At 33.7% G+C, this 24,273-nt stretch overlaps 1 protein-coding gene across 9 annotated transcripts; it reads right to left on the reverse strand.

Moving 5' to 3' along the window:
* Positions 1-11,028: 11,028 nt before the first annotated feature.
* LOC115992787 (BTB/POZ domain-containing protein At5g47800) lies at positions 11,029-19,528 on the reverse strand. Of its 9 annotated transcripts, none has more exons than XM_031117028.1 (9): positions 19,012-19,528; positions 18,836-18,885; positions 14,925-15,005; positions 14,616-14,658; positions 13,948-14,110; positions 13,774-13,843; positions 12,835-13,239; positions 11,977-12,717; positions 11,029-11,769 (listed from the first exon to the last, which is right to left on the reverse strand). In XM_031117028.1, exons 5-9 carry the CDS (start codon positions 14,004-14,006, stop codon positions 11,242-11,244), a joined length of 1,803 nt encoding a protein of 600 aa, XP_030972888.1. In that variant the 5' UTR covers positions 14,007-14,110; positions 14,616-14,658; positions 14,925-15,005; positions 18,836-18,885; positions 19,012-19,528; the 3' UTR covers positions 11,029-11,241. The 9 variants fall into 9 exon arrangements, with proteins under 9 accessions (XP_030972888.1, XP_030972890.1, XP_030972887.1 ...); XM_031117030.1 differs by having other exon boundaries at positions 18,832-18,885; XM_031117027.1 differs by having other exon boundaries at positions 14,925-14,980; positions 18,836-18,933.
* Between the last annotated feature and the right edge of the window lie 4,745 nt (positions 19,529-24,273).

Consider the following 24,273-nt stretch of genomic DNA (forward strand, 5'->3'; position numbering starts at 1 on the left):
TTTAAAGAGGAATAGTTATTCTTCAATTTAAAGAATAGTCATTCCAATGTAATAACTAATTCATGTAATAAAGATGCAACCAAATGACCGAATTGCTATTACACATGAATAACTATTCCATTACAGGAGTTATTACAGCATAACAAACGTACCCTTAGTATTTGTTTGGCAAGATTATTTTTGCCAATTTATTTTACTATTCAGCTTATTTTTTGTTACTATTTATGGGTCTCACTGTACTTTTTGGTACTATTTATGAGTCTCACTGTACTATTTTAACTAACTTTAATATTTATTTATAATATTTTTAGCAAAAAATTTTTAATTTCAACAAAATAAACAGATCCCAAACAGACCTCAATTGGTATAAAAATTACTGTTGAAAGAGATTGATTGAACCAACTCCAACGGACTATGCTTGGCTTTTTTTTTTTTTTTTTTTTTTTTTTTTTTTTTTTTTTTTTATGGGACTAGGCTTCGCTAATGTGAGATATGGTTTACATTTTATTTAATTTTAAACTTAAAGTAAGTTTTCTCAAAAAAAAAAAAAAACTTAAAGTAAGTCTTTTTATTTTGATTATAATAATAGATGGCTTTGATATGAACGTTATGGGGGACGTGCTCTCAAAGGTATTGTTATGGAAAATTCAAGCCAACTCTAAGATTTGGTACGATATGTCACGTGGGAAGATGGAGTTGTCTGGTAGAAGTCAGAGAGAAGAGGCCTATTAACTATTATTAGGTGCCTTGGTGGTGGTATTTGTTGTACAAAATATATATATAAATATATATATATATATATATATATATATTGAGTAGTTCTTAGGTAATTCAAGCTAACTTTAAGATTTGGATATAATATGTCACGTGGGAAAATGGAGTTGTCTGGTAGAAGTAAAAGAGAAGAGGCCTATTTAATTATTATTAGGTGCCTTGGTGGTATTTGTTGTACAAAATATAGGATTTCGCTTATATTTAGTAGTTTTTTAATTGAATTTTTTTTTTTGTTTTAATGAGAAATTGTCACATCACCACTATCTAAATAAATGTGGATATTAAAATCAATTACCACTTATCATTGTGTATTTTAAAATAAAAAGAGACCTCTAGTTAAAAAAGTACTAGAGGTAAGTAAAACCCCAAAATATATATTTTGAGTAATTCTTAGGTAATTCTAGGCACAAAAAATGGTGTTTTTTTCATCTCATATCTATCTTGTGGTCCACTTATTAAATTCATTGTGAAATTTACTATAAATGTGAGAGAAGTAAGCACAATTTCTCTATGTTCTGAAAGTACTTAAGAATTTTCCTATATTCATAAGCATGCTTTTTGTTGGTAAAACAAATGTTTGTATCGCATACAAAACATACATAGCGAAAAAATAACGGATCTACTTCATTCGCAATTGATAACATGTATTATGTAAATTTTAGAATTTAAGAATAAGAGAGCATACTTTGGTGCAGTGAAATTCAAAACTAAAGATTAGAAATACTTAAGAACACTTTTAATCTTCACTCCAATTCCACTTATGCCCAAGAAGTGTGGCATCTCAATCATTATATGTATGTGTTCAAGGGAGAATAAGAGAGTGACTTATACTCACATACACACCATTTCATTCACCACAAAATTATATATGTTTCTTTCCTTATATGTAACTGATTATCTAATTAGGCTAGCTTTTTGGGTCATTTCAATTGAGTTTTAGTATGTGGCTTGGAGTGGGACTAAAAGGAACAAATAAGACACTAGCTCCAATGGATTTTAGGCCTTTTTGTCAACTCTTGACAAGCCCAAAATTACCATTAATTATATTTAATACCACTATATAAATATAATTACACTTTAGGCCTTATTAATAAATTATATCCCAAGATTTTATTATATATTCAACCCGTTCATTAAAATATTCGTAGTAATACAAATTCATAAATGTTGACTGCCACTTTGAAGATTACTACATTTTAATTCTTGAGCACTCGGTTTAATCCTTTAAGTTATTCATCATATATTTATGAAATCTAATTTCATAAATATATATACTTTAGTAACTTCTTACTAAAGTGGTTAGGCCTGACACTCTGAATATCCAAACCCATTAAACCTATCTTAAGAGAATATTTTATATTTCCGTTAAGAGATTATGAATTTCATCTTGAGAATATATGTTCCTTCAACACTAAATGTAGCTGCCCAACATACTGAGGTTTTGATCATGACTTTAGATTTCACTCCTGATATATCAAAATAACCTACACTTCATGATCATATTTATTATTCTCTTAGGATTGAAAATTCATGTAAATAGAAGTCGTGAGATTTATTATTCATTTGACAGTCGTTATTAGAATAATAAATCTCATAACGGTCCAGTTCAATATGTCTTAACATTTAAAACATATCAATATATCAACTAAAAGTCTTCACTTCCATGATCAAGACAAATTATCTTAGTTGATATGTTATAGTCTTCACAAATAAAATGCTCAATTTTATCACCGACTACGAACTAAAATTTTGAGTTTACAAAGAACTTGTAATCTATATTTTCTGTGACTAAATTACATAAATCACATACTATGCATCTCATGGACTACATGATAATGTTTAAATATTCATGTTACCATTATTTTAGATAATAATAAAACAATTTTATTAATCACAACATAATGTCATACATAGTACCATACAATAGGATTTAAAGGGCACATATACTAACAATCTCTCACTTGCCCTAAAGACTACTGTGCACTAATCTAACTCTCATTCCCTCCAAATGTGACTCAAAAGTCCTATGGGGCAAGACTTTGGTAAAGGGATATGCTAGATTATTTGCACTATCAATCTTTGGTACTACTGCATCTCTTTAAGCAACAATGTCTTGAATGATGTGGTACTTTCTTTCAATATGCTTTCATTTCTTGTGATTTCTTGGATCCTTGGATTGTGCAATCGCTCCACTATTGTTGCAAAACAATGTGATAGAAACTTTCTCAATTCTCACAATACCAAGACCAAAAAGGAATTTCTTGAGCCAAACAGCTTCCTTTGCCGCTTCACAAGTAGTAACATATTTAGTTTCCATGGTGGAGTCAACAACACCAGATTGCTTAACACTCCTCCAACTTATGGCTGCACCTCCCAAGGTGAACACACAACCTAAAGTGGACTTTTTGAAATCAAGATCTGATTGAAAATCTGAATCTGTATAACCAACGATAATCAAATCCTTACACTAGTAAACAAGCATATAATCTCTCATTCTTCTTAAATACTTGAGAATATGCTTAACGGCCTCCCAATGTTTTGGTCCTGGATTTGATTGATATCGACTGACTATACCAACTAAATAACAGATATCTAACCTAGTACATAGCATGGCATACATGAGACTTCCCACTGTAGAAGCATAAGGAACTTCTCTCATTGTCTTTTCCTCTTCAAGAGTCTTCAACCTTTGGTCATCAGACAGAAGAACTCCATGTCTGAAAGAAAGTAATCCTTTCTTAGAGTTTTGCATGCTAAACTGCTCTAGAACTTTATCTATATATCCAGCTTGTGACAAACCTAATATTCTATTCTTTCGATCTCGCCAAAGCTTGATCCCTAGAATAAAGTTAGCGTCGTCCAAGTCCTTCATATCAAATTGGCTTGACAACCAAATCTTTGCTGATGATATTACCCCTGCATCATTTCCAATGAGTGAAATGTCATCAATATAAAACACTAGGAACATTACTACTTTATCTCGATGTCTTTTGTACACACATAGTTCATCAAGATTTTGTTCAAAACCAAATGACTTGATTGCTTGATCAAATCTGATGCTCTATGTTCTAGATGCTTGCTTAAGTCCATAAATGGACCTTTTCAACTTGCATATCATATGCTCTTGGTTCTTTGCTATGAAACCTTCCAGTTGCATCATATAGGTTTCTTCTTCAAGATTGCCATTTAGAAATGCAGTTTTGATATCCATTTGTCAAATCTCATAATCATAATGAGTAGCAATAGATAAGAGAATTCTGAAATATTTAAGCATTGCTACTGGTGAAAAGGTTTTTTCATAATTGATACCTTCTTTTTGTGTATACCCTTTCGCCACTAGCCTTACTTTAAAGGTTTCAACCTTTCCATCTATCCCTCTCTTCCTCTTATAAACCCATTTGCAACCAACAAGTTTAATGTCATTAGGCGCCTTTACAAGATCCTAAACTTGATTGGAACACATAGAATCCAATTCAGATTTCATAGCTTTGACCCAATGATGTGCATGTATATCTTTTATTGCCTCTTCATAAGTGTAAGGATCAGATTCAGCCTATTCTAAGATAGCTTCATAAGTTTTTTCCAGACCTATAAATCTTACAGGTGACCTTATAATCCTCCCACTACAACGAGGCATCTGTGTACTAGACATCTTATGAGTAGAATCTTGTGGTTTATCTAATACGACCACATCATCCCTAGTTTCATCCATTGGTTGTTCAATTATAGGTTCATCTATTTCAGCCGATCGAGACAACTTTACTTCTAGGATTAATATTATTCACATAATCATCTTCCAAAAATTTGACATTAGTACTAACAAATACTTTGTTATCTTTATGATTATAGAATAAATAACCCTTAGTTTCCTTTGAATACCCTAATAACATGCATACTTCCGTTTTTGCTTCCAACTTATCAGATTTCCATTTCAACACATGTGCTGGACATCCCCAAATGTGGAGGTATTTCATACTAGGCTTGCGCCCATTCCACAATTCCTTAAGTGTTTTGGGAACTGATTTTGAGGGAACTAAATTTAAAATATGCATTGTAGTTTTTAGTGCATATCCCCAAAAGAAAATTGGTAAAGTTGAATAACTCATCATGGACCTAACCATTTCTAAAAGAGTCATATTCCTTCTCTTTGCTACACCATTTTGTTGAGGAGTTCCAAGTGCAGTCAATTGGGATATAATTCCATTTTGAGTTAAGTAATCCTTGAAATCCCTAAGAAGGTTTACCCAATTGATCCTTAACTTCAACCCTAAACTCTTTGAACTTTTCAAAGGCTTCAAACTTCCGTCTCATTAAGTACACATAACCATATCTTGAGTAATCATCCATAAAAGTGATGAAGTACTCATAACCTCATTTTGCTTGGGTTGATATAGGACCACATGCATCCGTATGAACTAATTCAAGCAACTCTTGAGCTCTTCTACCTTTTGCATTAAAAGATCGTTTGGTCATTTTGCCCTCTAAACAAGATTCACAAATTGGAAATCCATCAAAGTCCAATGGCTCTAAGAGTCCATCTATGATCAATCTTTGAATTATGTTTGAATTAATATGACCTAAACGCAAGTGCCAAAGATATGCATCATTAGTAGAAGGAAACTTTCCATTTAATGATTTTACATGAGAATTATTACCTAATTCAGAATTGTATAATTCATGATTATCAGAAGTTAAAATATAAAGACCATCAACAATATTGCCAGAACAGATAAACATTTTATCTTTCTTTATTACAACATTGTCTTTCAAGATAACATAATATATGTCTATCTAAATAAGTTGCAGAAATTAAATTCCTACGAATATTAGGTACATATAGACAGTCTTTCAATATTAAAACTCTAGAACCAAAACACAAATTAAACACTCCAACAACTACAACTGGAATTTTGCTCCTATCAGCCAAAGTAAGAAACATTTCCCCTTCATTCAGCTTTTTGGTCTCCTGGAACCCCTGCAAAAAATTCCAGATATGATTAGTACAACCTGAATCCACACACCAGGAATCCGTGAGATTTTGTACTAAAGATATTTGAAGAAGGAATGAACTTTTCATACCCTTATTATTAGCGGTTTTGAATTTTGGACAATTCATCTTCCAATGATCTTTCTCACCATAATGGAAACACTTTCCTTCGGTGTAGTCCATCTTCTTTCCTTTGTTGGCAACTCCTAAGGAAATTTGTTTACCATCTTGCTTGGTGAAGTCATTTTTCTTCTTCTTTTTACCCTTGCCTTTCGACTTACGTTGAGAAGTAAAAGCTTCAACCATGTTGGCATCAACACTTGATGTACTAAGAATGCCTTTCGCCGTCACCAATTCATTAATTAATTCAAACAATATATAAATCTTTTTGTTCATGTTATAATTAAGTCTGAATTCCTTGAATGATTCTGGTAGTGCCTGGTGTATCATATTCCTTGGGATTCTCCATCAATATCGGCACCTAAAACCTCCAGTGTATTCAGATGAGAGATCATCCTAAGACAATGCTCCCTTACTGAAGTACCTTCAGCCATTTTGGTATTATAAATCTGCCTCATAGTTTCTTGCTTAGCAGAACAGCCTTGCTCACCAAACATCTCATTCAGACTTAGATTATGTTCGAAACTAGTTCTACATCCTACATTTGATGTTGTAGAATATTTGAGATAGATGCTAAGATATAGCGCTTGGCCATCTCAATAAATTTCTACCAACGATCATATCGCTATTTTTCCTTAGGAGGAGCATCTAATGATGGGAAGTTAGGACAAGGTTGACTAAGCACATACTTCTGCTCTTCAGCAGTTAGAATAATTTCCAAATTTCTTTTCTAGTCAATATAGTTGGATCCAGTTAGTTTATTTTGATTAAGAATAGCAACAAATGGGCTAATGATGCCATGATTTAAATCTGAAAATAATAAACGTGAATATAATAAGTAAACCAGACATTATCAATTTAGCATATAAACATATAGTATGGAATCTTAATAAAACCATAACATAAAATATGCAACGACAACCCAATCCATGTCTATAATTCCTTGGTAGCAAGTATATTATAAAACATCATGATTGATTGAGAACTATTCTCATTATTAGTGCTATCATGATAACTCTTATCAAACACTAATAATATGTCGTATTAACTTTAGCCTCTAAGTAAATAATGACATAGTTCCATTGGGAGGTTAACATTACACTTAGTCTAGTGTACACCATTATCTAAAATCATATGTAGTCACATTTCATCTCCTTTATAGTGTTTAAACTTGTAGTACCATGAAACAAAACACTCTCCTTTGGGATCGCGAGGCATATATGCCAAGACGAGGTGTTTGTTCACACTACTTTAAACGGGTAAGTTCAATCTTATAGTACTATGAAGTAAACACCCCCCTTTGGGATTGCGAGGCATATACGCCAAGACGAGGTGCTTACCCACACTACTATGAACCAATAATGGAGGCTGTAAGATCCAACCCTTGTATCTCTCTCCCACTAGATATTTTAAAATAAATGTTTTTATTTAGAAATCATGTGTAATCTCATCATACATAGCTTTGCACTTTATCTATGTTTTAACACTTAGTGAAATTTCAAAAACAGTTCATCCAATCGGTCGAAGGTATTTCTTGATCGATCGAAATGTTCAACAAATCTATTTCGAAGTTTCTAGATGACTCGATCAATTCTCGATTCCTATTCGATCAATCGAAAGGCAAATTCGATCAATTGAAAGAAATTCTTGATTGATCGAAAAATTGAAGAAATTTTTTCACAAAGTCTCAAGTTAACTTGATCGATTCTTGATTCTTGTTCTATCAATCGAAAGGAACATTCAATCAATCAAAGGAAATTCTCGATCGGTCGAAACTTGTGAAACTGAAATTTTTTCAAATTTTTCTGGTAACTGTTTTTTATGTTTCACTTGAACAAAACATAGTTTCTTGATCATATCATAATGAGATTGAGATCAAAACTAAATTTTATTGATGCTATAGTTTTAAAGTTCAATCTAACATACTTAATATCAAACTTAAACAACATTATAACATCAATATCAATTTTTATCAAACAATAATTTCAATAACTATGCAGAAAATTGATTGTAGAATTTTCTAATATCATGAAATTACTATCTTTGATTCCAAAACTCACAAAACATGTTATACAAATTCGAAATTGAAGACCACTCTAATACCAATTATTGGTAAAACTCATGTTTGTATATCATACAAAATATATGCAGCGGAAAAATAACGGATCTACTTCATTTGCAATTGATAACATGTATTATGTAAATTTCAGAATTTAAGAATAAGAGAGCGTACCTTGGTGTAGTGAAATTCAAAACCAAATATTAGAAACACTTGGGAACACTTTTAATCTTCACTCCAATTCCACTTATGCCCAAGAAGTGTGGTTTCTCAATCAATTTATATATATGTGTTTGAGGGAGAATAAGAGAGTAGCTTACACTCACATACACACAATTTCATTCACCACAAAATTCTGTATGTTTTTATCCTTATATATAACTGATTATCTAATTAGGTTAGCCTTTTGGGCTATTCCAATTGGGCTTTAGTATGTGGCTTGGAGTGAGACCAAAAGGAACAAATAATACACTAGCTCTAATGAGTTTTGGGCTTTTTTGTCAACTCTTGACAAACCCAAAATTATCATTAATTATATTTAATACCACTATATAAATATAATTGCACTCTAAGCCTTATTAATAAATTATATCTCAAGACTTTATTATACATTCAAACCCTTTATTAAAATATTCGTAATAATACAAAGTCATGAATGTTGACTGCCACTTTGAAGATTACTACACCTTAATCCTTGAGTACCCGGTTTAATCCTTTAAGTTATTCATCATATATTTATGAAATCCAATTTTATAAATATATATACTTTAGTAATTTCTTACTAAAGTGGTTAGACCTAACACTCTGAATAACCAAACACATTAAATTTAACTCAAGGGAATATTTTATATCTTAGTTAAGATATTATGAATTTCATCTTAAGAATATATGTTCCTTCAACACTAAATGTGGCTGTCCAACATATTGAGATTTTGATCGTGACTTTAGATCTCACTTTTGATATATCAAAGTAATCTACACTTCATGATCATGTTCATTATTCTTTTAGGATTGAGAGTTTATGTAAATAGAAGTGGTGATATTTATTATTTATTTGACAGTCGTTAGTAGAATAATAAATCTCACAGCAGTTCAGTTCAATATGTCTTAACACTTAAAACATATCAATGTATCACCTAAAAGTCTCCACTTCCATGATCAAGATAAATCATCTTAGTTGATATGTTATAGTTTTCGCAGATAAAATGCTCAATTTCATCACCGACTACGAACTAAAATTATAAATTTACAAAGAACTTGTGATTTATATATTCTGTAACTAAATCACATACTATGCATCTTATAGACTATATGATAATGTCCAAATATTCATATTACCATTATTTTAGATAATAATAAAACAACTTTATTAATCACAACATAATGTCATACATAGCATCATATAATAGGATTTAAAAGGCATATATCCTAACACTTTTATCAGTTGGTTTTAGAATAGACTCACAAGGGACTGCATGTTTATCTAAGGATTAGACTCCTCTTTCTGTTTTATTGGTCCAGTAGTAGTAAATCAAATACCTTGTTATTCAGCATAAAAAACAAGGGACTGCATTGCAAATTGTTATATTTTTTAGTGTTTTTATAATAGGAGCATATGGAAGGAGGTGGTGGAAAATGTTTGGTTTAGAGAAAGATTGGAAAATGGGTAGGGATGAACTGGATTGGACTAGCAAAAACCTCAAGGGTAAAGTTTTCTAGAAACAGATCTACATATTTGCTTGGGCGGCTACATTGCACTGTATATGATTTTTTTTTTTTTTTTGATTTGGTGCACTGTAAATGAATTGATAGAACAATAAGTGATGCAAGAATCCATAATGGCAAATTGGGAAGTGAAGCTTAATTTTCCAAAAGAATATTCATTGTTATTAGTAGCAGACTAACATATACTTGCACACAAGTCAAAAACTCAATTTAAAATAGAGGTTCTATACAGCCTCTGGAAGATCCCTTTTACTGTTTTTGACACTCATTAATTTTGAAGTTGTTGTATTGCATGTCTACTTGGTGTTTGTTTGTTTGTTTTTTTTTTTTTTTTTTTTTTTTTGAGTAAGAAATTTTATTAGAAACAGTTGAAACAACAACACAACACAAAACAACAGCAAGCAGGAGCTACCAAAGTGAAAGATAAGGGTTTGTCAACTCTTATTGTTGCTTTTACTATAGCCATTTAAACCTATCAAAGCAAGTGTCTCAAAGGTGTTCAGGGTTTCTTTCAATAAGTTGTTTGGAAGATTTCATTGTGGTACAGTTTAGTTTTGTAAAGCTCTTTCAGGTAATTTTGTATTCCTCCAAGTTTATTGTGCAAGCTCAAGTTGTGCGATAAAACCTGAATAAAAGACCATTGTAACTTCTTGACTGCAGTGGATTGTTCAGGGCTTGATCCATGGATTTTGGTGGATGTAGGCATAGAGCCGAATCATGTAAATCTTGTGTGCATTTTGTATGCCTTCCATATATTTGATAATTTGTTTCTTATAGATTCCATATTACATATCTTGCTAGCTTAGCCTTAATATTTATTGTGGCTAACTTCCATTACCTTGTGGTGGTAAATTTACACTTGGTTGATAATATTGGTTGAGGCTTTGCTCTCATCAAGAAGTGGGTATTTTTTCCCAACAATTACTTAAGAGGTTTTCTAATTGATGAGATTGGGTTCTCTTTGTATTCTGATGTAAAGGTAGGTTGGTCTGCAGCAATAGGTTTTGCTTAGTTTTTTTTTTTGTTCATAAGTTGTACTTTCATCTGATTGAATAGTGCTGCTTATTCCTTAAAAAAGAACAAGATTTTAATTGCAAACTATTTTTCACTCTTACCTAATTAGGTGAAGCAGGTGAAGCTGATCAGCAAATGAGTAGCCAATTGCTTCAAAAGCATATCAGCCAATATATTGGCGAAATGGTTGATTATGCATGAATGTATGACCGTTTTTTAAAGTATAGAATTTCCATGGTATAATTAGCTCCTTGAGGGTTAATGTTGCACAGTTCTCTCTTGTCTATAAACTGGTTGGCTTGTTTTCTTTCAGTGATGTTATAATTAGCAGTAATTCTTAAATGGGGCCTCTGGGAATCCCATGGAAATTAAATTATCTATTAGGTAGCAGGAATATGTAGCTTCTGAAAGACAGACTATGAGCACATTCCCAACTAATGACAACTTCTACTGATACAAATGATGCAAATGGCTTATGTAACAGTTTAAAATCAATACATTTACTAACAAAACCAAGGCCAATTATTGTAAGTTCTAAGAGAAACAATTGGGTCTTCATTTACTATCTGTCTCTGCCTTTGTCACGGCTATTGTCTGATCTACTTCCCTTCGTTATGATCTTCTTAGGATCCAGCTTGCTCCGAGACATTCCCTCTCCTCTAATTTCCTTCCCCTTCTCTGACTCTGTTTCCTCAATTTCTGCAATGATCAACTTTTTTTCCAATTCTAGGGGCAATTTTCCATCTGATCTCTTCATTTTATTTTGATCTTTTTCACTGTTTCCTGCAGGAGTGATGGTTCTTCTTGTGCTCTCCCCTCTACTTGATTTTTCGTCCAGACCCAGTTTTAGCTTACCCTGATCATCTCCGATAGTTGGTGTATGGTTTCGAATAAGCTCTGGTGGTGGTAGCAGCCTGTTACCTGTTTCCTTGGAACCTTTCTCTTGTTCAAAAAAGAGGACTTGCACAACAGTTCTCAGGGGTAGCCGTTCATTTTTTACAGCATGGGCACGTACTTCTGGAGACAATTTTTGGCAGTCTAGAATCCGGCAGAGGCGCTTTTTGTCTGCCTTACTCAGATCAGGATGCTCCTGTTTATCAATTGAGACACATTGTGAATGTGTAAGAAATGAAATTAGTGAATTAAAGTTACCATGAACTTAATTTCAGCTAATTTTATAATGAGAATGTGCAAGAATATATTTGGCCCTGCATCTAATAGCAATAAGCTTTGAAAATTTTGAAAGTATGTGGCAAATTGGTTCTTATCAATCCTTCACTTTGCTTTAGTGCGATACCTTAAGATAACTGTTGATTGCCTTGTAAAGGTCATCATGATCTAGCCGAGCAATATCTGGCAATGCTTCAGCCAGAGACACAATCTTTGACACTGGCATGTTGACATCCTTTGCAACCACTAGAAGATAGGAATCAATGAGCTTCCCAACCTTCCTAATAGATACCAGAAACTGGCTGTTTTCTGAAGCTGTAGGAGATATTCTTCTCCATAGTACCACTAGACTTTCTAATACTGACACAACTAAGTCAATGTCATAAGAGTGCCTCCCAGAGGTTGAGGGCAAGGGAAAGAGCAAATCATTCACTGTTGCCTCCTCAAATTGCAGACTAGATCTCCTTATGAGTTCTGCCTTTGCCATTGGAGAAGCTCCTAGATAATTTGCTATGCTGAGAAGCCTTAGCATAAAGCCAACTGAAACTGATCCTCTATCCCCAGGAATCATGCTTACTATAGTTTCAAGAACTCTTCTATTCTTTTCCATAAGCTCTTCAGTTTGAGACACTGAACTCTCGGGAGGTCTATTCTTTGTAGTGTCTGGTAGCCAACGACTAGCATAGACATGTAAAGCTTCACCAATAAGCTGTGGTGATAACATGTATGTTGATCTGATGGCAGTAATCAGACAGCGGAACAGGTCTATGTCAAGGTCGGATATATCCTCAGTCCACCAATCCTTTGGGACAGAATGGTGATGTTTTTTGGAGTAACCGGGTCTAGTATAGGTGTAGGACCATGCCACCTGCAGAGAGTCATCAGTCTTAAGCAAGGATTTATATCTAAAATAAAATTCTTAAAATTTACATCCTAGGATCAATCTCTTATGAAAATAAAAAGAAATTTAGAAGAAAGTCTTCACCTTTGCTGGGGGTGTGAGGATTTTCTCAACAATTGAATCAATGCACTTTCTGGTGATTCCATAAGTCTCAGACCACTCAGGTAACTTAGATGTGTTCTGGAGTGTGATGATAGAGTCCTTCCAGCCTTCAAGAATGCATGACATGAAGAAAGCCTCAAGTTTTAGAACTAAGTTTCCCTTCTCAACAGATTCAGTCATTCTAAGGAACTTAGCAGCACAGAATAGGGCTACAAAGTTATGAGCACTGACATTAATCATAATTCCATAGCAAAACTTGGCACACAGTTCAAAAGCATCTTCCCCTCCAGGAAGATCATGAAGCTCAATTGTAACAATGTCAGAATCACCAGAATCGGAGCAAAGACGTTGTAGGAGGCCACACTTTGGAAGAAGTGGAAACTGCAGCTAAGAATAGTACAATTATGAAGGATCTAAGTGACAATGATCAAGAAGAAACGTAAAAACACAAGCACAAGAAACAAAGCTCTTCTTATAGGAATTAACATTTAGAAGCATTTGACTATACTGAAATTTTAACTTGAATTTTGAACATCTTTTTCATGCATCTTAGCTTTCTGTTGCTTATGGTTTTCTTTGGATTTGTTAATTTTTTTTCCATCATTTTTTTATGTATCTAGAATCATTCACATATGCTCTGTCCATGACACAGTGTCCTAAGAGAAATGTCTCCTATCTTGAATTTCAACCCATGACCATCTAGATACTAATTTGCTGCATGTTTTCTTAATCCATGGCTATTTTCTTCTTCCCCTGGTCCTATAATTCTCTTTAATTTGCAATTTGAAAGCACTTGAGTCTAAACAAGAACCATGCAGGAAGATATACAACAAAAAAGATTTCATCAGCTAAAAACAGAAATACAAAATCACCTTTTCTTTTTGGCTAAATGAGGCACAATTATTCATTATCAGTTCATACCTTATGGAGAAGATAATTGGTATCATTAATTTGAATGACAATGTCACTAGGTATATCTGAAATCACTGTCCTGCATTTGTACAACAAATTCTGCCAGTTTTAGCTTCCAAACATACCCCCACCACCCCCCCCCCCCCCCCCCCAAAAAAAAAAAATAATAATAAAATCTAATACCTGGTTGCTTCTTCTGTGTAAAAGGTATCCGGCCTTGTTCCAAGTTTCATAAACTTCATTTTTATGACAGCTGTATTCTTTTTGTCAATAGACCCTGATCAGCCCTTTCTTCATAACACTGGGACGTGCCCCTTTCAGATGACTTCCAAATGAAATCCAGAATCTGAAAATCATTGTCACATTTTCATGATAGAGAAAAAAAAAGTATAGAAAGAAAAAGGCAAGTGTATTTGTGCATTCAGATGACTTCCAAATGAAATCCAGAATCTGAAAATCATTGTCACATTTTCATGATAGAGAAAAAAAAAAGTACAGAAAGAAAAAGGCAAGTGTGTTTGTGCATACATTTAATGCATGCATGAAATTAAGTAGACACCTCACACATTATTCAGAGAAAAGAATCAAAGCAGTGGTATCATATTTCAGAGAATTAAATTCATTGGAAAGAAACGCACTTGAGATTTTACTCGAAGTCAAACGTCAGCTTTACCAATATTTTGATTCCAATATAGTAGTAATTAATGAAGGTTAAATGAAATGGAGAAAAGGAAAAACAACACAGCATCAAGACTAACAAGTTAAATAAAATAGTATTGAAGAAATGTACAATTTAAAACTAAAAATCACTTGGAAAAGAGGGATTAGAGAGTGTTTTAGGACAAACTTACAAATAAAGATATGTTTGATTGTAACAAAAGGGTGATCTAATACCTGCAACAGCCCATTGAACATGTTTGAATGAATCAAGTCCGTCCATCATTTGTCTCACAATTTCAAAAAGAACAAATAATACATAAAATTTTAAAAAAGAAAAGTGGAAGAAGAAGATGAAATGGAAGAAGATGAAGAGAAGAATAGAGATTATGAAAAGACAGGTTGGGGTTCATCATTCTAGAGCTTATATGCAGAAGTATAGCACATGAAGATTCAGTAGTAGAATGAAAATAAAAAAAGGAAACTTTTCTTAATTATCTCACCTTGCATCCAACAGAAGCTCAAGCATCCTCATTTCCTGAATATAGTCCCAATGCACCTTAATTTATAGAAGTCAGTTACACCTAGAAATCAGAAGAAAACAAAACAAAACAAAACCAATAAATATTATAAAGTTTCTGCAGTGATTTGTGCTGTATCAGATAAGTGTATCAAAGAGGCAGTAAAGCATTGTGCTACTACTTTCAGGCCTTTACTGCAAGCCATGCAAATTTGTCTCTACTCTAGTATGCTTGGACGTTACTTTAGAGTTAATTAAGTAGTTTTAAATTCATTCAAAGGACGTGGACACAGCCACTCTCACTGATTTTCATTAGGCTCAAGATGTTTCAGTCTTCTGTGACAATTCCTGACATATGGTAAGTTTTGTAACAAGAATCTGAACGACCCGAGGAATCAGTTACAGATGACATAAACACACACATGACAATATCTTTTTCCAGAAAATATAAGAAAATATGACTATCATTTGTCCACTAGACTAATCCATCTCTTTCACCTATGTTCCCAAAGGACCTTTATTTCATGGAACATCTTGTGCTCTGTGGCTTCAATTGGAGTGTGATGGTCTTATATATGCTGGGCAAAATAGAATGTCCCCTAGTAATCTAGTTTCATAGTTCTGTTAAAAGATCAATATTTGTGCAGTTCCATCATGAAGCATCAGAATAAACCAAAGCAAAAAAGTTGAGCTACAGTATAGTACCATTGACAGGAAAATATTGAAATTGAAACTATATAGTTTCAATTTCAATATTTTCCACTTTTTTTTCTCCTTTCACATTATAATTTATACCATCAAATCTTCAAACGCGTGCTTAAATAAAAGAAATAAATTAGTGCCATTATATTAAAGATTCATAAAGCGCAAAATTAGAGAGAAAATCAATCTTCAGCCTTTTTACCTTAAGAGAATTTGTTTCAGTTAAAAGAAAAACTACTCGTTTTTTGGTGAACAAAGGAAACAAAAAAGAAGAAAAAACTCGATGAAAATTGAACAAGATCAATAATTCTTTGCCTTCATCAGTAATTTATTATTTTCCACTGGTATCTGTTCAGTGATAAACACTATATATAAGCAATTAAGCATATACAATGAGAATGAATTACTTACAAAAGATTAGAATTCAAAAAATATAGCCACAGCAGCGTTGGATCAATCATCAATTTTGTATTGGTTTCGGGCATAATCAAAATGCAGTCTTCCATATCATACTCCTACCTTGATGTGCAAACTAATACTGTGTAGAATAACGTTGAAGGTGCTTGAGATGAAATTTTGGCATGTCTTAGATTATGTTCTAGGCTATTGGATTCTATGACTCATTTTCCTTGTGACATATAATAATTATGACTTGAACTATCCTACCAGATGTTAGGTACTAACATTAAATTATCATGGACATGCATAGAATGTGGTGTTTCCAGTCACAATCTTCTAAATTAGGAAGTATTAAAGACATCAAGGATTCAATGGAGTAGGTGGAATTACTAATATGCACTCTTGACGTGATGGTCATACACATACACTTAGATTATACTAGAATTGGATTTCTATAATTCTATCTAAGATAAATAAAAAAATAAATGTAGGTGGAATTATAGGTCTTGGTTAATGTACCTTCTTAATCGCATTTATAATTGATGCCCATTAATTTACCTCACAATTTATACTCTCTTGAAAGGAAATCCTATGTAGGGGTGTCTATGGGTTGGTCCAAGTTGGGTTTGGACACAAACAAAACTCAACCTAATCCTGTCAGGTAGCAAAAAACAGCACCCACCATCAATTGGAGAGAAGACAGATCAAATTGAGTTGGTTTTCAGGTGTGGCGATTTGGGTTAATTCAATCGATTTAGATTGAAATGGAAAGAAAGAAGATGTCAGAGATCCACCAGATCTAGTCGAAGATTGTAAAATCTTGGCTAGTTTAGGTGGAGATTGCGACGGAGACGGTGAATCTAAATGGATATTCAAACAACGAAGGAAAATGATGGTTGGATCAAGCAGAGTTGGATTTTGGGGGAGAAAACCCACCACTTGACCTGCCGTTTGTCGTGTTTGATGGTGAAGACCCTTCGACAACCACCGCAATCGTTGAATCGAGCATAGGTTGAGTCGGTTCCAATTGGGTGGCTCAGATTGCTTGCATGGTTGGATAACCCTAATCCTATGTCTCATACTGAGTATTCCACTTTATACCCTATTAATCATAGTATGATATCTGCCTTCTTTCTTTTCTTTTTTTTTTTCTTTTTTTTTTTCATTTTAAAGTTTTGGTCATTTTATTAGGAAAGAAAAAATGATTTGTAGCAAAATCTGGTTGGTGGAATATGGAACACCAAAAGTGGAATAAATGATTTTTATTCCTGTTTTCTCAAACATTCCATAAATGGAAAATTTATATTCCGCTCTTATTGTTTCATTATATACTCCACTAACTGTCATAATATGCTATGTGTATAATTGTTTCCTATTTAAAATTTTATTTATCTTATAAGGAATATAGTTGTCATAATTGTTTCCTATTTAAAATTGCATTTAATGGAGTATAAAGTGAAACACTCAAAAATATCTAAAAAGATTTTTATTTGCATTCCACAGGTCTCTTAATTTGAGATATGCCATGTATATATATATATTTTTTTTCCAATTTAAGTTATCTTATAAAAAAAAAAAAAAGGATAAGTGGAATATAAAGTGGAGCACTCTAGAGTATGAGAAAATGTTTTTATTGGCATTCCACATGTCCCCTAGCTTGTAGAGTTGAGTGCAACAAATTTTTGTTTTCTTATTCTTTTTCCAAATACATTTTTAATACCTCCTCTTACATGAATGATTAACAAAATACTCCAACCTAGATTGCTTAATTAACTTTTACAGGCATACCTTAGCTTTAGTATGATACTATACTCAAGGATATGCTCTAATATGTCAGACAAGTACACCCAAGGCATACTTCTATTTTCTTGGGGGGAAGAAAATGACTTTTCTCACCCCATCAAAAGAAGAAAAAGGAAAGGGAAAGAGGAGAAGAATCTTCTATGGTTCTATAGTTCCAAGGGATAACGTGATGTTGGTCCAGGTTCCTTTATCACCACCTATTGGTTGAAGTCTAAGCTAGTGTGGTCTCTGCTTTCGCAGACAAATGGTGGTAAAGAAACAACCACAAACAGTGCTAATGTGGCATGGCACTCAGCACTTTTTATCATATTGAAAAAAAAACCCTTGAGGTTTTTCTTCCAAGTAGGAAAAATAGCATTATAAAGCCTCCCTATAAGCCACCTTTTTTCAAAGGTAGCTTTACCAGATCCCAACATCTACATGTCAGTATGAACATCAATAATCAGGAAATGTGTAACTTGCTTCTCTCACTTTCTTACTGAGTATATATACATAATATATATAAAAAATTGACCTTTACAAAGTTAGTCGATTTGATGCCATTCACTATGCTATTTATCTGCTTAAGTTAACATTCTCTTTTTGAGATTGATAAAGAACTTTCCCTAAAGACCCCATGAGGGTCTTATTGCTTTCTTTTTGTCCATATTCTTTTGGAATTTTATATTTAACGCCTACAGTATAGTTTCTTTTTCTACATTATTTTTATCTGCTAGCAAAGTATGGCAGAATCTTCATGATCTGTATAAACAGAACCAAAAGGCACCTTGAGCTTTTGGTTGGTTTTGGAGTGGGGATACAAATATACAACAATACAAACTATATAAAAACAACTATATATTTCTATAATTTCTATCAATCAAAATTACTCCTAATTATTCCACCATATATACCAACAGAATTAGCACTGTATACCAACAGGGGGACTGAACAAAAGACTGGAAAATACATTGACAATTCAAAAAAATCAGGCTAAGAAAACGTACGTACCAGAAATATGTGACTGGTGTTGTTTGATTCCAAGAGAGCAAGCACCACCACTAACAATTTGAAAAGGCAGAAAATTTAGCCTCAGAACCCCAAACTGGCTGCATAAAGTTGAGAAAGCAAGGCCGTGAAGCTGTGAAAAAACTTTCTGATATGAAAGTCTAAAGTAAGAAACATACATATATTTACATCCGGGTACTTGAACATGAGATGCATATATGCGACGTGAAATGGGATCGATTTCATGCATATAATCCTCAGAGAGAGAGAGAGAGAGGGAGAGAGAGAGAGAGAAAGAGAGAGGGTTATGGGTTTCAGTTAATATCAGCTAGTGAGACACACCAACTAAAAGAAAAATGAGGCCCCCCGGTGTCTCACCAAGAGTATTGGAGAGAGAGAGAGAGAGAAAAGAGAGTGCAAGAGGTTGGTTGGGATTAGTCAACATGGTAATATATCAAAAGCATATTATGATAAGCTGCTTGAATAGAAGAGGAGAATAGAGAGAATAGAAACTCATCTTTTTTCCAAGGGAAGAGAAGATAGAGAGAAGAGACTAGAGACGTGTATACTCTAGGCTATAGGGTCATGGGCTTGCTTGAAATAGTGGTGCTCTATGATTGATTTTCACACAAAAAAGCATGCAATGCAAGTGGGCAAAAGGGCTTTGGTTATTGATAGAACTTGTTGAGATGAGATGAGACTAAAAATGAGAGAGTGCTCACTCCTAACTAAAGAAAGAAAGCTAGCTTATCATCGTGGGACCAAACTCTCATTCATTCATACACACACATACACAAACAAACACACTGAAAGAAAGATGTAAGAATTAATTCTCTCTCTCTCTCTCTATCTCTCTGTGCACTTCCTCATCATGGTTCTCCCCACTATCTTTTGGTATATTCTTCCTCTATAGCAAGCATTAACCCCTTCTTATTTGATCTGCATGTCGGCCACGTGTCTTGTCCTGTACCGTTGGTTACATCATCCTTGGTGGGATTTCTCTGGCTCCTTTGTTGGTTGTTTTGGAGGCCAAACACAGACAACTAATTCTCTGCCTGTCACCGTGTGTCTCGTAAATTTTTCATGCGTGGTGTACCCTTCTTTGTGTTCGTGTTCATTTGCACGTGTGTGTGTGACTGTATGTATCACTCTCTCTCTCTCTCTCTCTCAATTCATTCATTTTTTCATTGTATTTTACAAAAGAAACTACAAAGGCCCACCCTCTCCCATCACTTCAATCCCTTCATTTGAAGCCGATTTGCTATCTGTTAAGACACTTTTATTATTAAAATTATTATTTTATTATTATTTTTTATTTTTTTATCTTATAGCTTAAAGCATGTATTAGCTTGAAGCAATATTCTGGGGTATTCCCCAATCCAATTTATGTTATGATGAGCTGCTGATGATGGTCATTATGACTATCACCATATATCTTATTAACATGACCATCATCATCATTGTCACCATTATCTTAATTTTTCTTTCTGGATTCCTAATTAGATTTTGCTATCATTTTGTAGTATCTGGCTAGACTAATTATCTTCCTGAAAAGCTAATCATGTGCCTGTCATTAAAAAAAAGTTGCCTCTCACCAACCCATTTTTAGTACTGATGTGCTGCTTTAATGATGCATTATGTTGAGAATGATAAGGATTTTTTGAAATAAAGTTGTGACTAGTAAGTTAAAATGAAGTTGAATTTGTGTCTTTAATATCTTTTGCTTTGTTCTCTTGGTTATAATCCTTTGGTCCCCTCCAGGAAAGTCAATGTTACATAATATATTACTTTTGACTATCCAATATATATATTTGACGCCAATGACATTGTATTTGAATAACATTTTTCCTTTCATATTTAAGAAGTTATAGAAATGTTCAAGACTATGTCACTTTTAAGTGGTTTAAGTAATAGCACAACGGTACGTGGTAATACAATTTTTTTTTTTTTTTTTTCTTTTCTGGTGTCTATATTTGTGATTCAACACCACCTTTCCCACTAATTTGGTGATAATAATACATTTTTTTTTTGTAGTACTCCATCACCATGTTATTGGTTTAAAACTCACCTCTCCTGAATACAAATCATCTGTACTACATTTTGTATTCTATTTTATATTCCATCAATCTTAATTTGTCATGTGTTTACTTTTTTCTATTTTAAACTTTGGCTATTTTATAAGGAAAGTTAAATAAATACATGATAAGTTGTGATTGGTGTAACATAAAGTAAAACACAAAAAATGATACAAAAGATTTGTATTCCCTCTTTCATTATCTACCCATCAAAAAAAAAAAAAAAAAAAAAAAAAATTAGTATCCCATTGCTAATCTAATACTGCCTCATAAGTTTAGATGTGATAGTTTACCTTAGAAAAAGTAGCTTACGGCTCTTCTTTTTTTTAAACAATAATTTACTGCATAAATATTAATCATGGAATATTGTTATTTTTTTTTTAACAATTCAATTGTTATAAGTTATAACAAGTGGGAAAAAGATTTTATTTTTAAAAAAGACCAAATAATATCATTGAATAACAAGACTCTCCCATATATTTTTCTAATTGAGTGTTATATAGCCTTTTAACTAGAACTTGAATCTCATTTCTCATCCAATTCTTCAGGTACCTCATTATCACAAAAAACCAAAAAAAAAAAAAAACAAAAAAATTCGTGTTTTTCCTTCACACACTGTGTAAACACAATTTATAAAAACACAAATGCGAAAGATTTTGGCATTACCAATTGGGTAATAGGGAGCAGGTCCATTGTCTATTTCTAAGTACAATTTTTGTCTCCTATAAATCTGTACAACTACCTAACTTACTCTTTTTAAGATGAACAAGATCGCCTAACTACAATGAGTACACATGCTTCTCAACCCAAAAAAAAAAAAAAAAAAAAAAAAAAAAAGCAATGACTACGCATAAATCATGCATTAGGCCTCATCCATCAAGTCCATTTAGATTTTCCATTTTTCTTTTTATTTTTAACAAATAGCATCCTCTAATGCATCATAATATATCAAAGTATATAAGAATATATATGATCATCATCGTTTCATCATTACCATAGATTACTTTTTGGATTCAAACGTTAACGTTATATATATAATGCTTTGGAACAAATTATTCATTCATGTCTAGTGTTAAGGTGGTCACTAAGCGTCACCCAAACCTATCACATGTGTTAGTTGAATTAATTAAAACATGTTATTTTAATTTTTATTATGCTATGTCAATTTTTTTTTTTTTTTTTTTTTAAAAGAAAAAAGACATCCATATATTTAAGAAAGATCAACTAAATTAGCCTGAACAAAAGGTAAGGTGCGGGGTGGAACAACCTCCATCTACACAGTACACTCTGATGTGGTCAAAGCTAACCAAGCTAAACTATAAGCAACCTTATTTCCATCTCTCCTAGCATGAGAGTACAATGATTTTGAAACCAATCCTGAAAACAAAGCTGCATCATTGATCAAAAGACCATGAGAGTGGAAACCATTGTCTAAGTTCCCCAAGGCCTTCACAGCTACTTCTGAATCTCCCTCCATAATTTCTCTACGAATGCCAAGCTCGCTGCCAAACTCCAAGGCTCTACAAGCAGCCAGTGCTACGACATTATTTTTTTTTGGTAAAAAGGAATATATTACTAGAACTAAACAGCAAGAATAGGCTCAATACAAAGTCTATTTAAGTACAAGCCATCAGAATCAGCTTTTAGCGGCTTAACAATGTCCACAAGCGAACTGCGAAAAACACAAAAATCCTCTATTTGGTTGGAACCCAATCTTGCTAAGGCATCAGTGCATCTATTCCCTTCATGGAAGCAGTGTTTAATTTGGGTTTGAGGGAGCTGAGTTATAAGGTACTTGCAGTCATCCACCAAAGTCGAAATGACATTGTTAGCATTCTTGGAGTTATTCAGCAAGTCAACTATAGATTTGGCGTCGATCTCGATATCAACAGCAAGTAAATGAAGATTAAAACATTGCAGTAAACCGTCTCTAAGACCCCAATCTTCCTAGCCTACCCACAGACCCAATCTCGATCTCCATTTCTAATAAGGCCACCACTACCAGCTGGGCCTGGGTTACCCGTTGAGGAACCATCTAAATTGAGTCTAAACCACCCCGCCTTTGGTCTTTCCCATCTGATCCTCTTTACCACTTGGTTAGTAATTGCTTTAGGAACCTTTACACAGTGTTCGTACTCCATGGCTTCTCTGAAAATTTCATGACCCAAATTATGTTGTATTGGCTTATTGTGAAATACAACTTGGTTCCTATGCTTCCATATTCGCCAAATTGCACAACTTGGTTCCTATGCTTCCATATTCGCCAAATTGCAAAAAGGAATGAAGTTCTCCAAGGGGGGGGGGGGGTGGTCTTTATGCTTCTTCCATTCAGTCCTTCTATTAGTAGCGACCCACTGTTGTAGATTCCCAGAGAAAAAGGAGGTGTTGATCTCCTCTGCTTCCAATTGAACCCAAATTTTTTTAACTATTCTACAATCCCTTAGCACATGAATTATGGACTCAGTTTGAGAGAGGCATAGAGGGCATGAAGGATCCACCTGAACCCCCCTCTTTGTGAGGCACTCCTTTACGCCAATACTATTATGCAAGCACATCCACACAAAAGTTTGAATACGGGGAAGTATGTTGGTTTTCCAAACCCATTGGCCAGTAAACGAAGAATCCCCTTCCTCACTTCCAATGGCAATTTTATAGGCACTTTTAAGCTCAAACCCTTCATGAGAGGACATTCCCCATGCTAATCTATCCTGACCTCGAGCTGCAAGGGAAACCAGGGTGGCTTTTAGCTTAGTGCTGACTTTATCTGGCATAGAAATGGAGATTTTTGACCAATTCCATCCATTTACTGTAACCACCTCCTTAACCTTAAGCTTCTCCTCTTCTAGAGACAAAGGTCCTTGTACCAAACTTTTAAGAGGCCCATCACTACACCAATTGTTAAACCAGAAGCTCAACTCACTATTCCTGCCCACAATCCATCTTGTCCCTTTTCGAAAGATATCTTCACCTTTTTTCATTGCTGACCATACTCTGGAATAGGGTAGTTTTGCAGGATTTCTGGCATCTAGTCTTTGCCTATTGCAATATTTGCTTCTTAAGACCTTGCTCCGTAGTGAATCCTTCTTAGAATGAAAACGCCAATTAAGCTTAGCAAGGAGAGAAAGGTTTCTGCCCTTTGCAGTGTGTAGGCCGAGCCCACCTTCACTTTTAGGCCGTGTGACCTTCTGCCAACCCACCCAATGCATCTTTTTTACCGATTCAGAGGAAGCTCACAGAAAATTCCTATTCACTCTATCAATGTTATCCAGGAGCTTAGCCAGGAAAGCATTGCATTGCATGATATACGCTGGAATGGTCGAAGAAGATGCCTGGACAAGAATTGTTCTTCCAGCAAAAGATAATAGA

Source organism: Quercus lobata, chromosome 5 (assembly GCF_001633185.2).
Source record: "Quercus lobata isolate SW786 chromosome 5, ValleyOak3.0 Primary Assembly, whole genome shotgun sequence".
Taxonomy (NCBI): domain Eukaryota; kingdom Viridiplantae; phylum Streptophyta; class Magnoliopsida; order Fagales; family Fagaceae; genus Quercus; species Quercus lobata.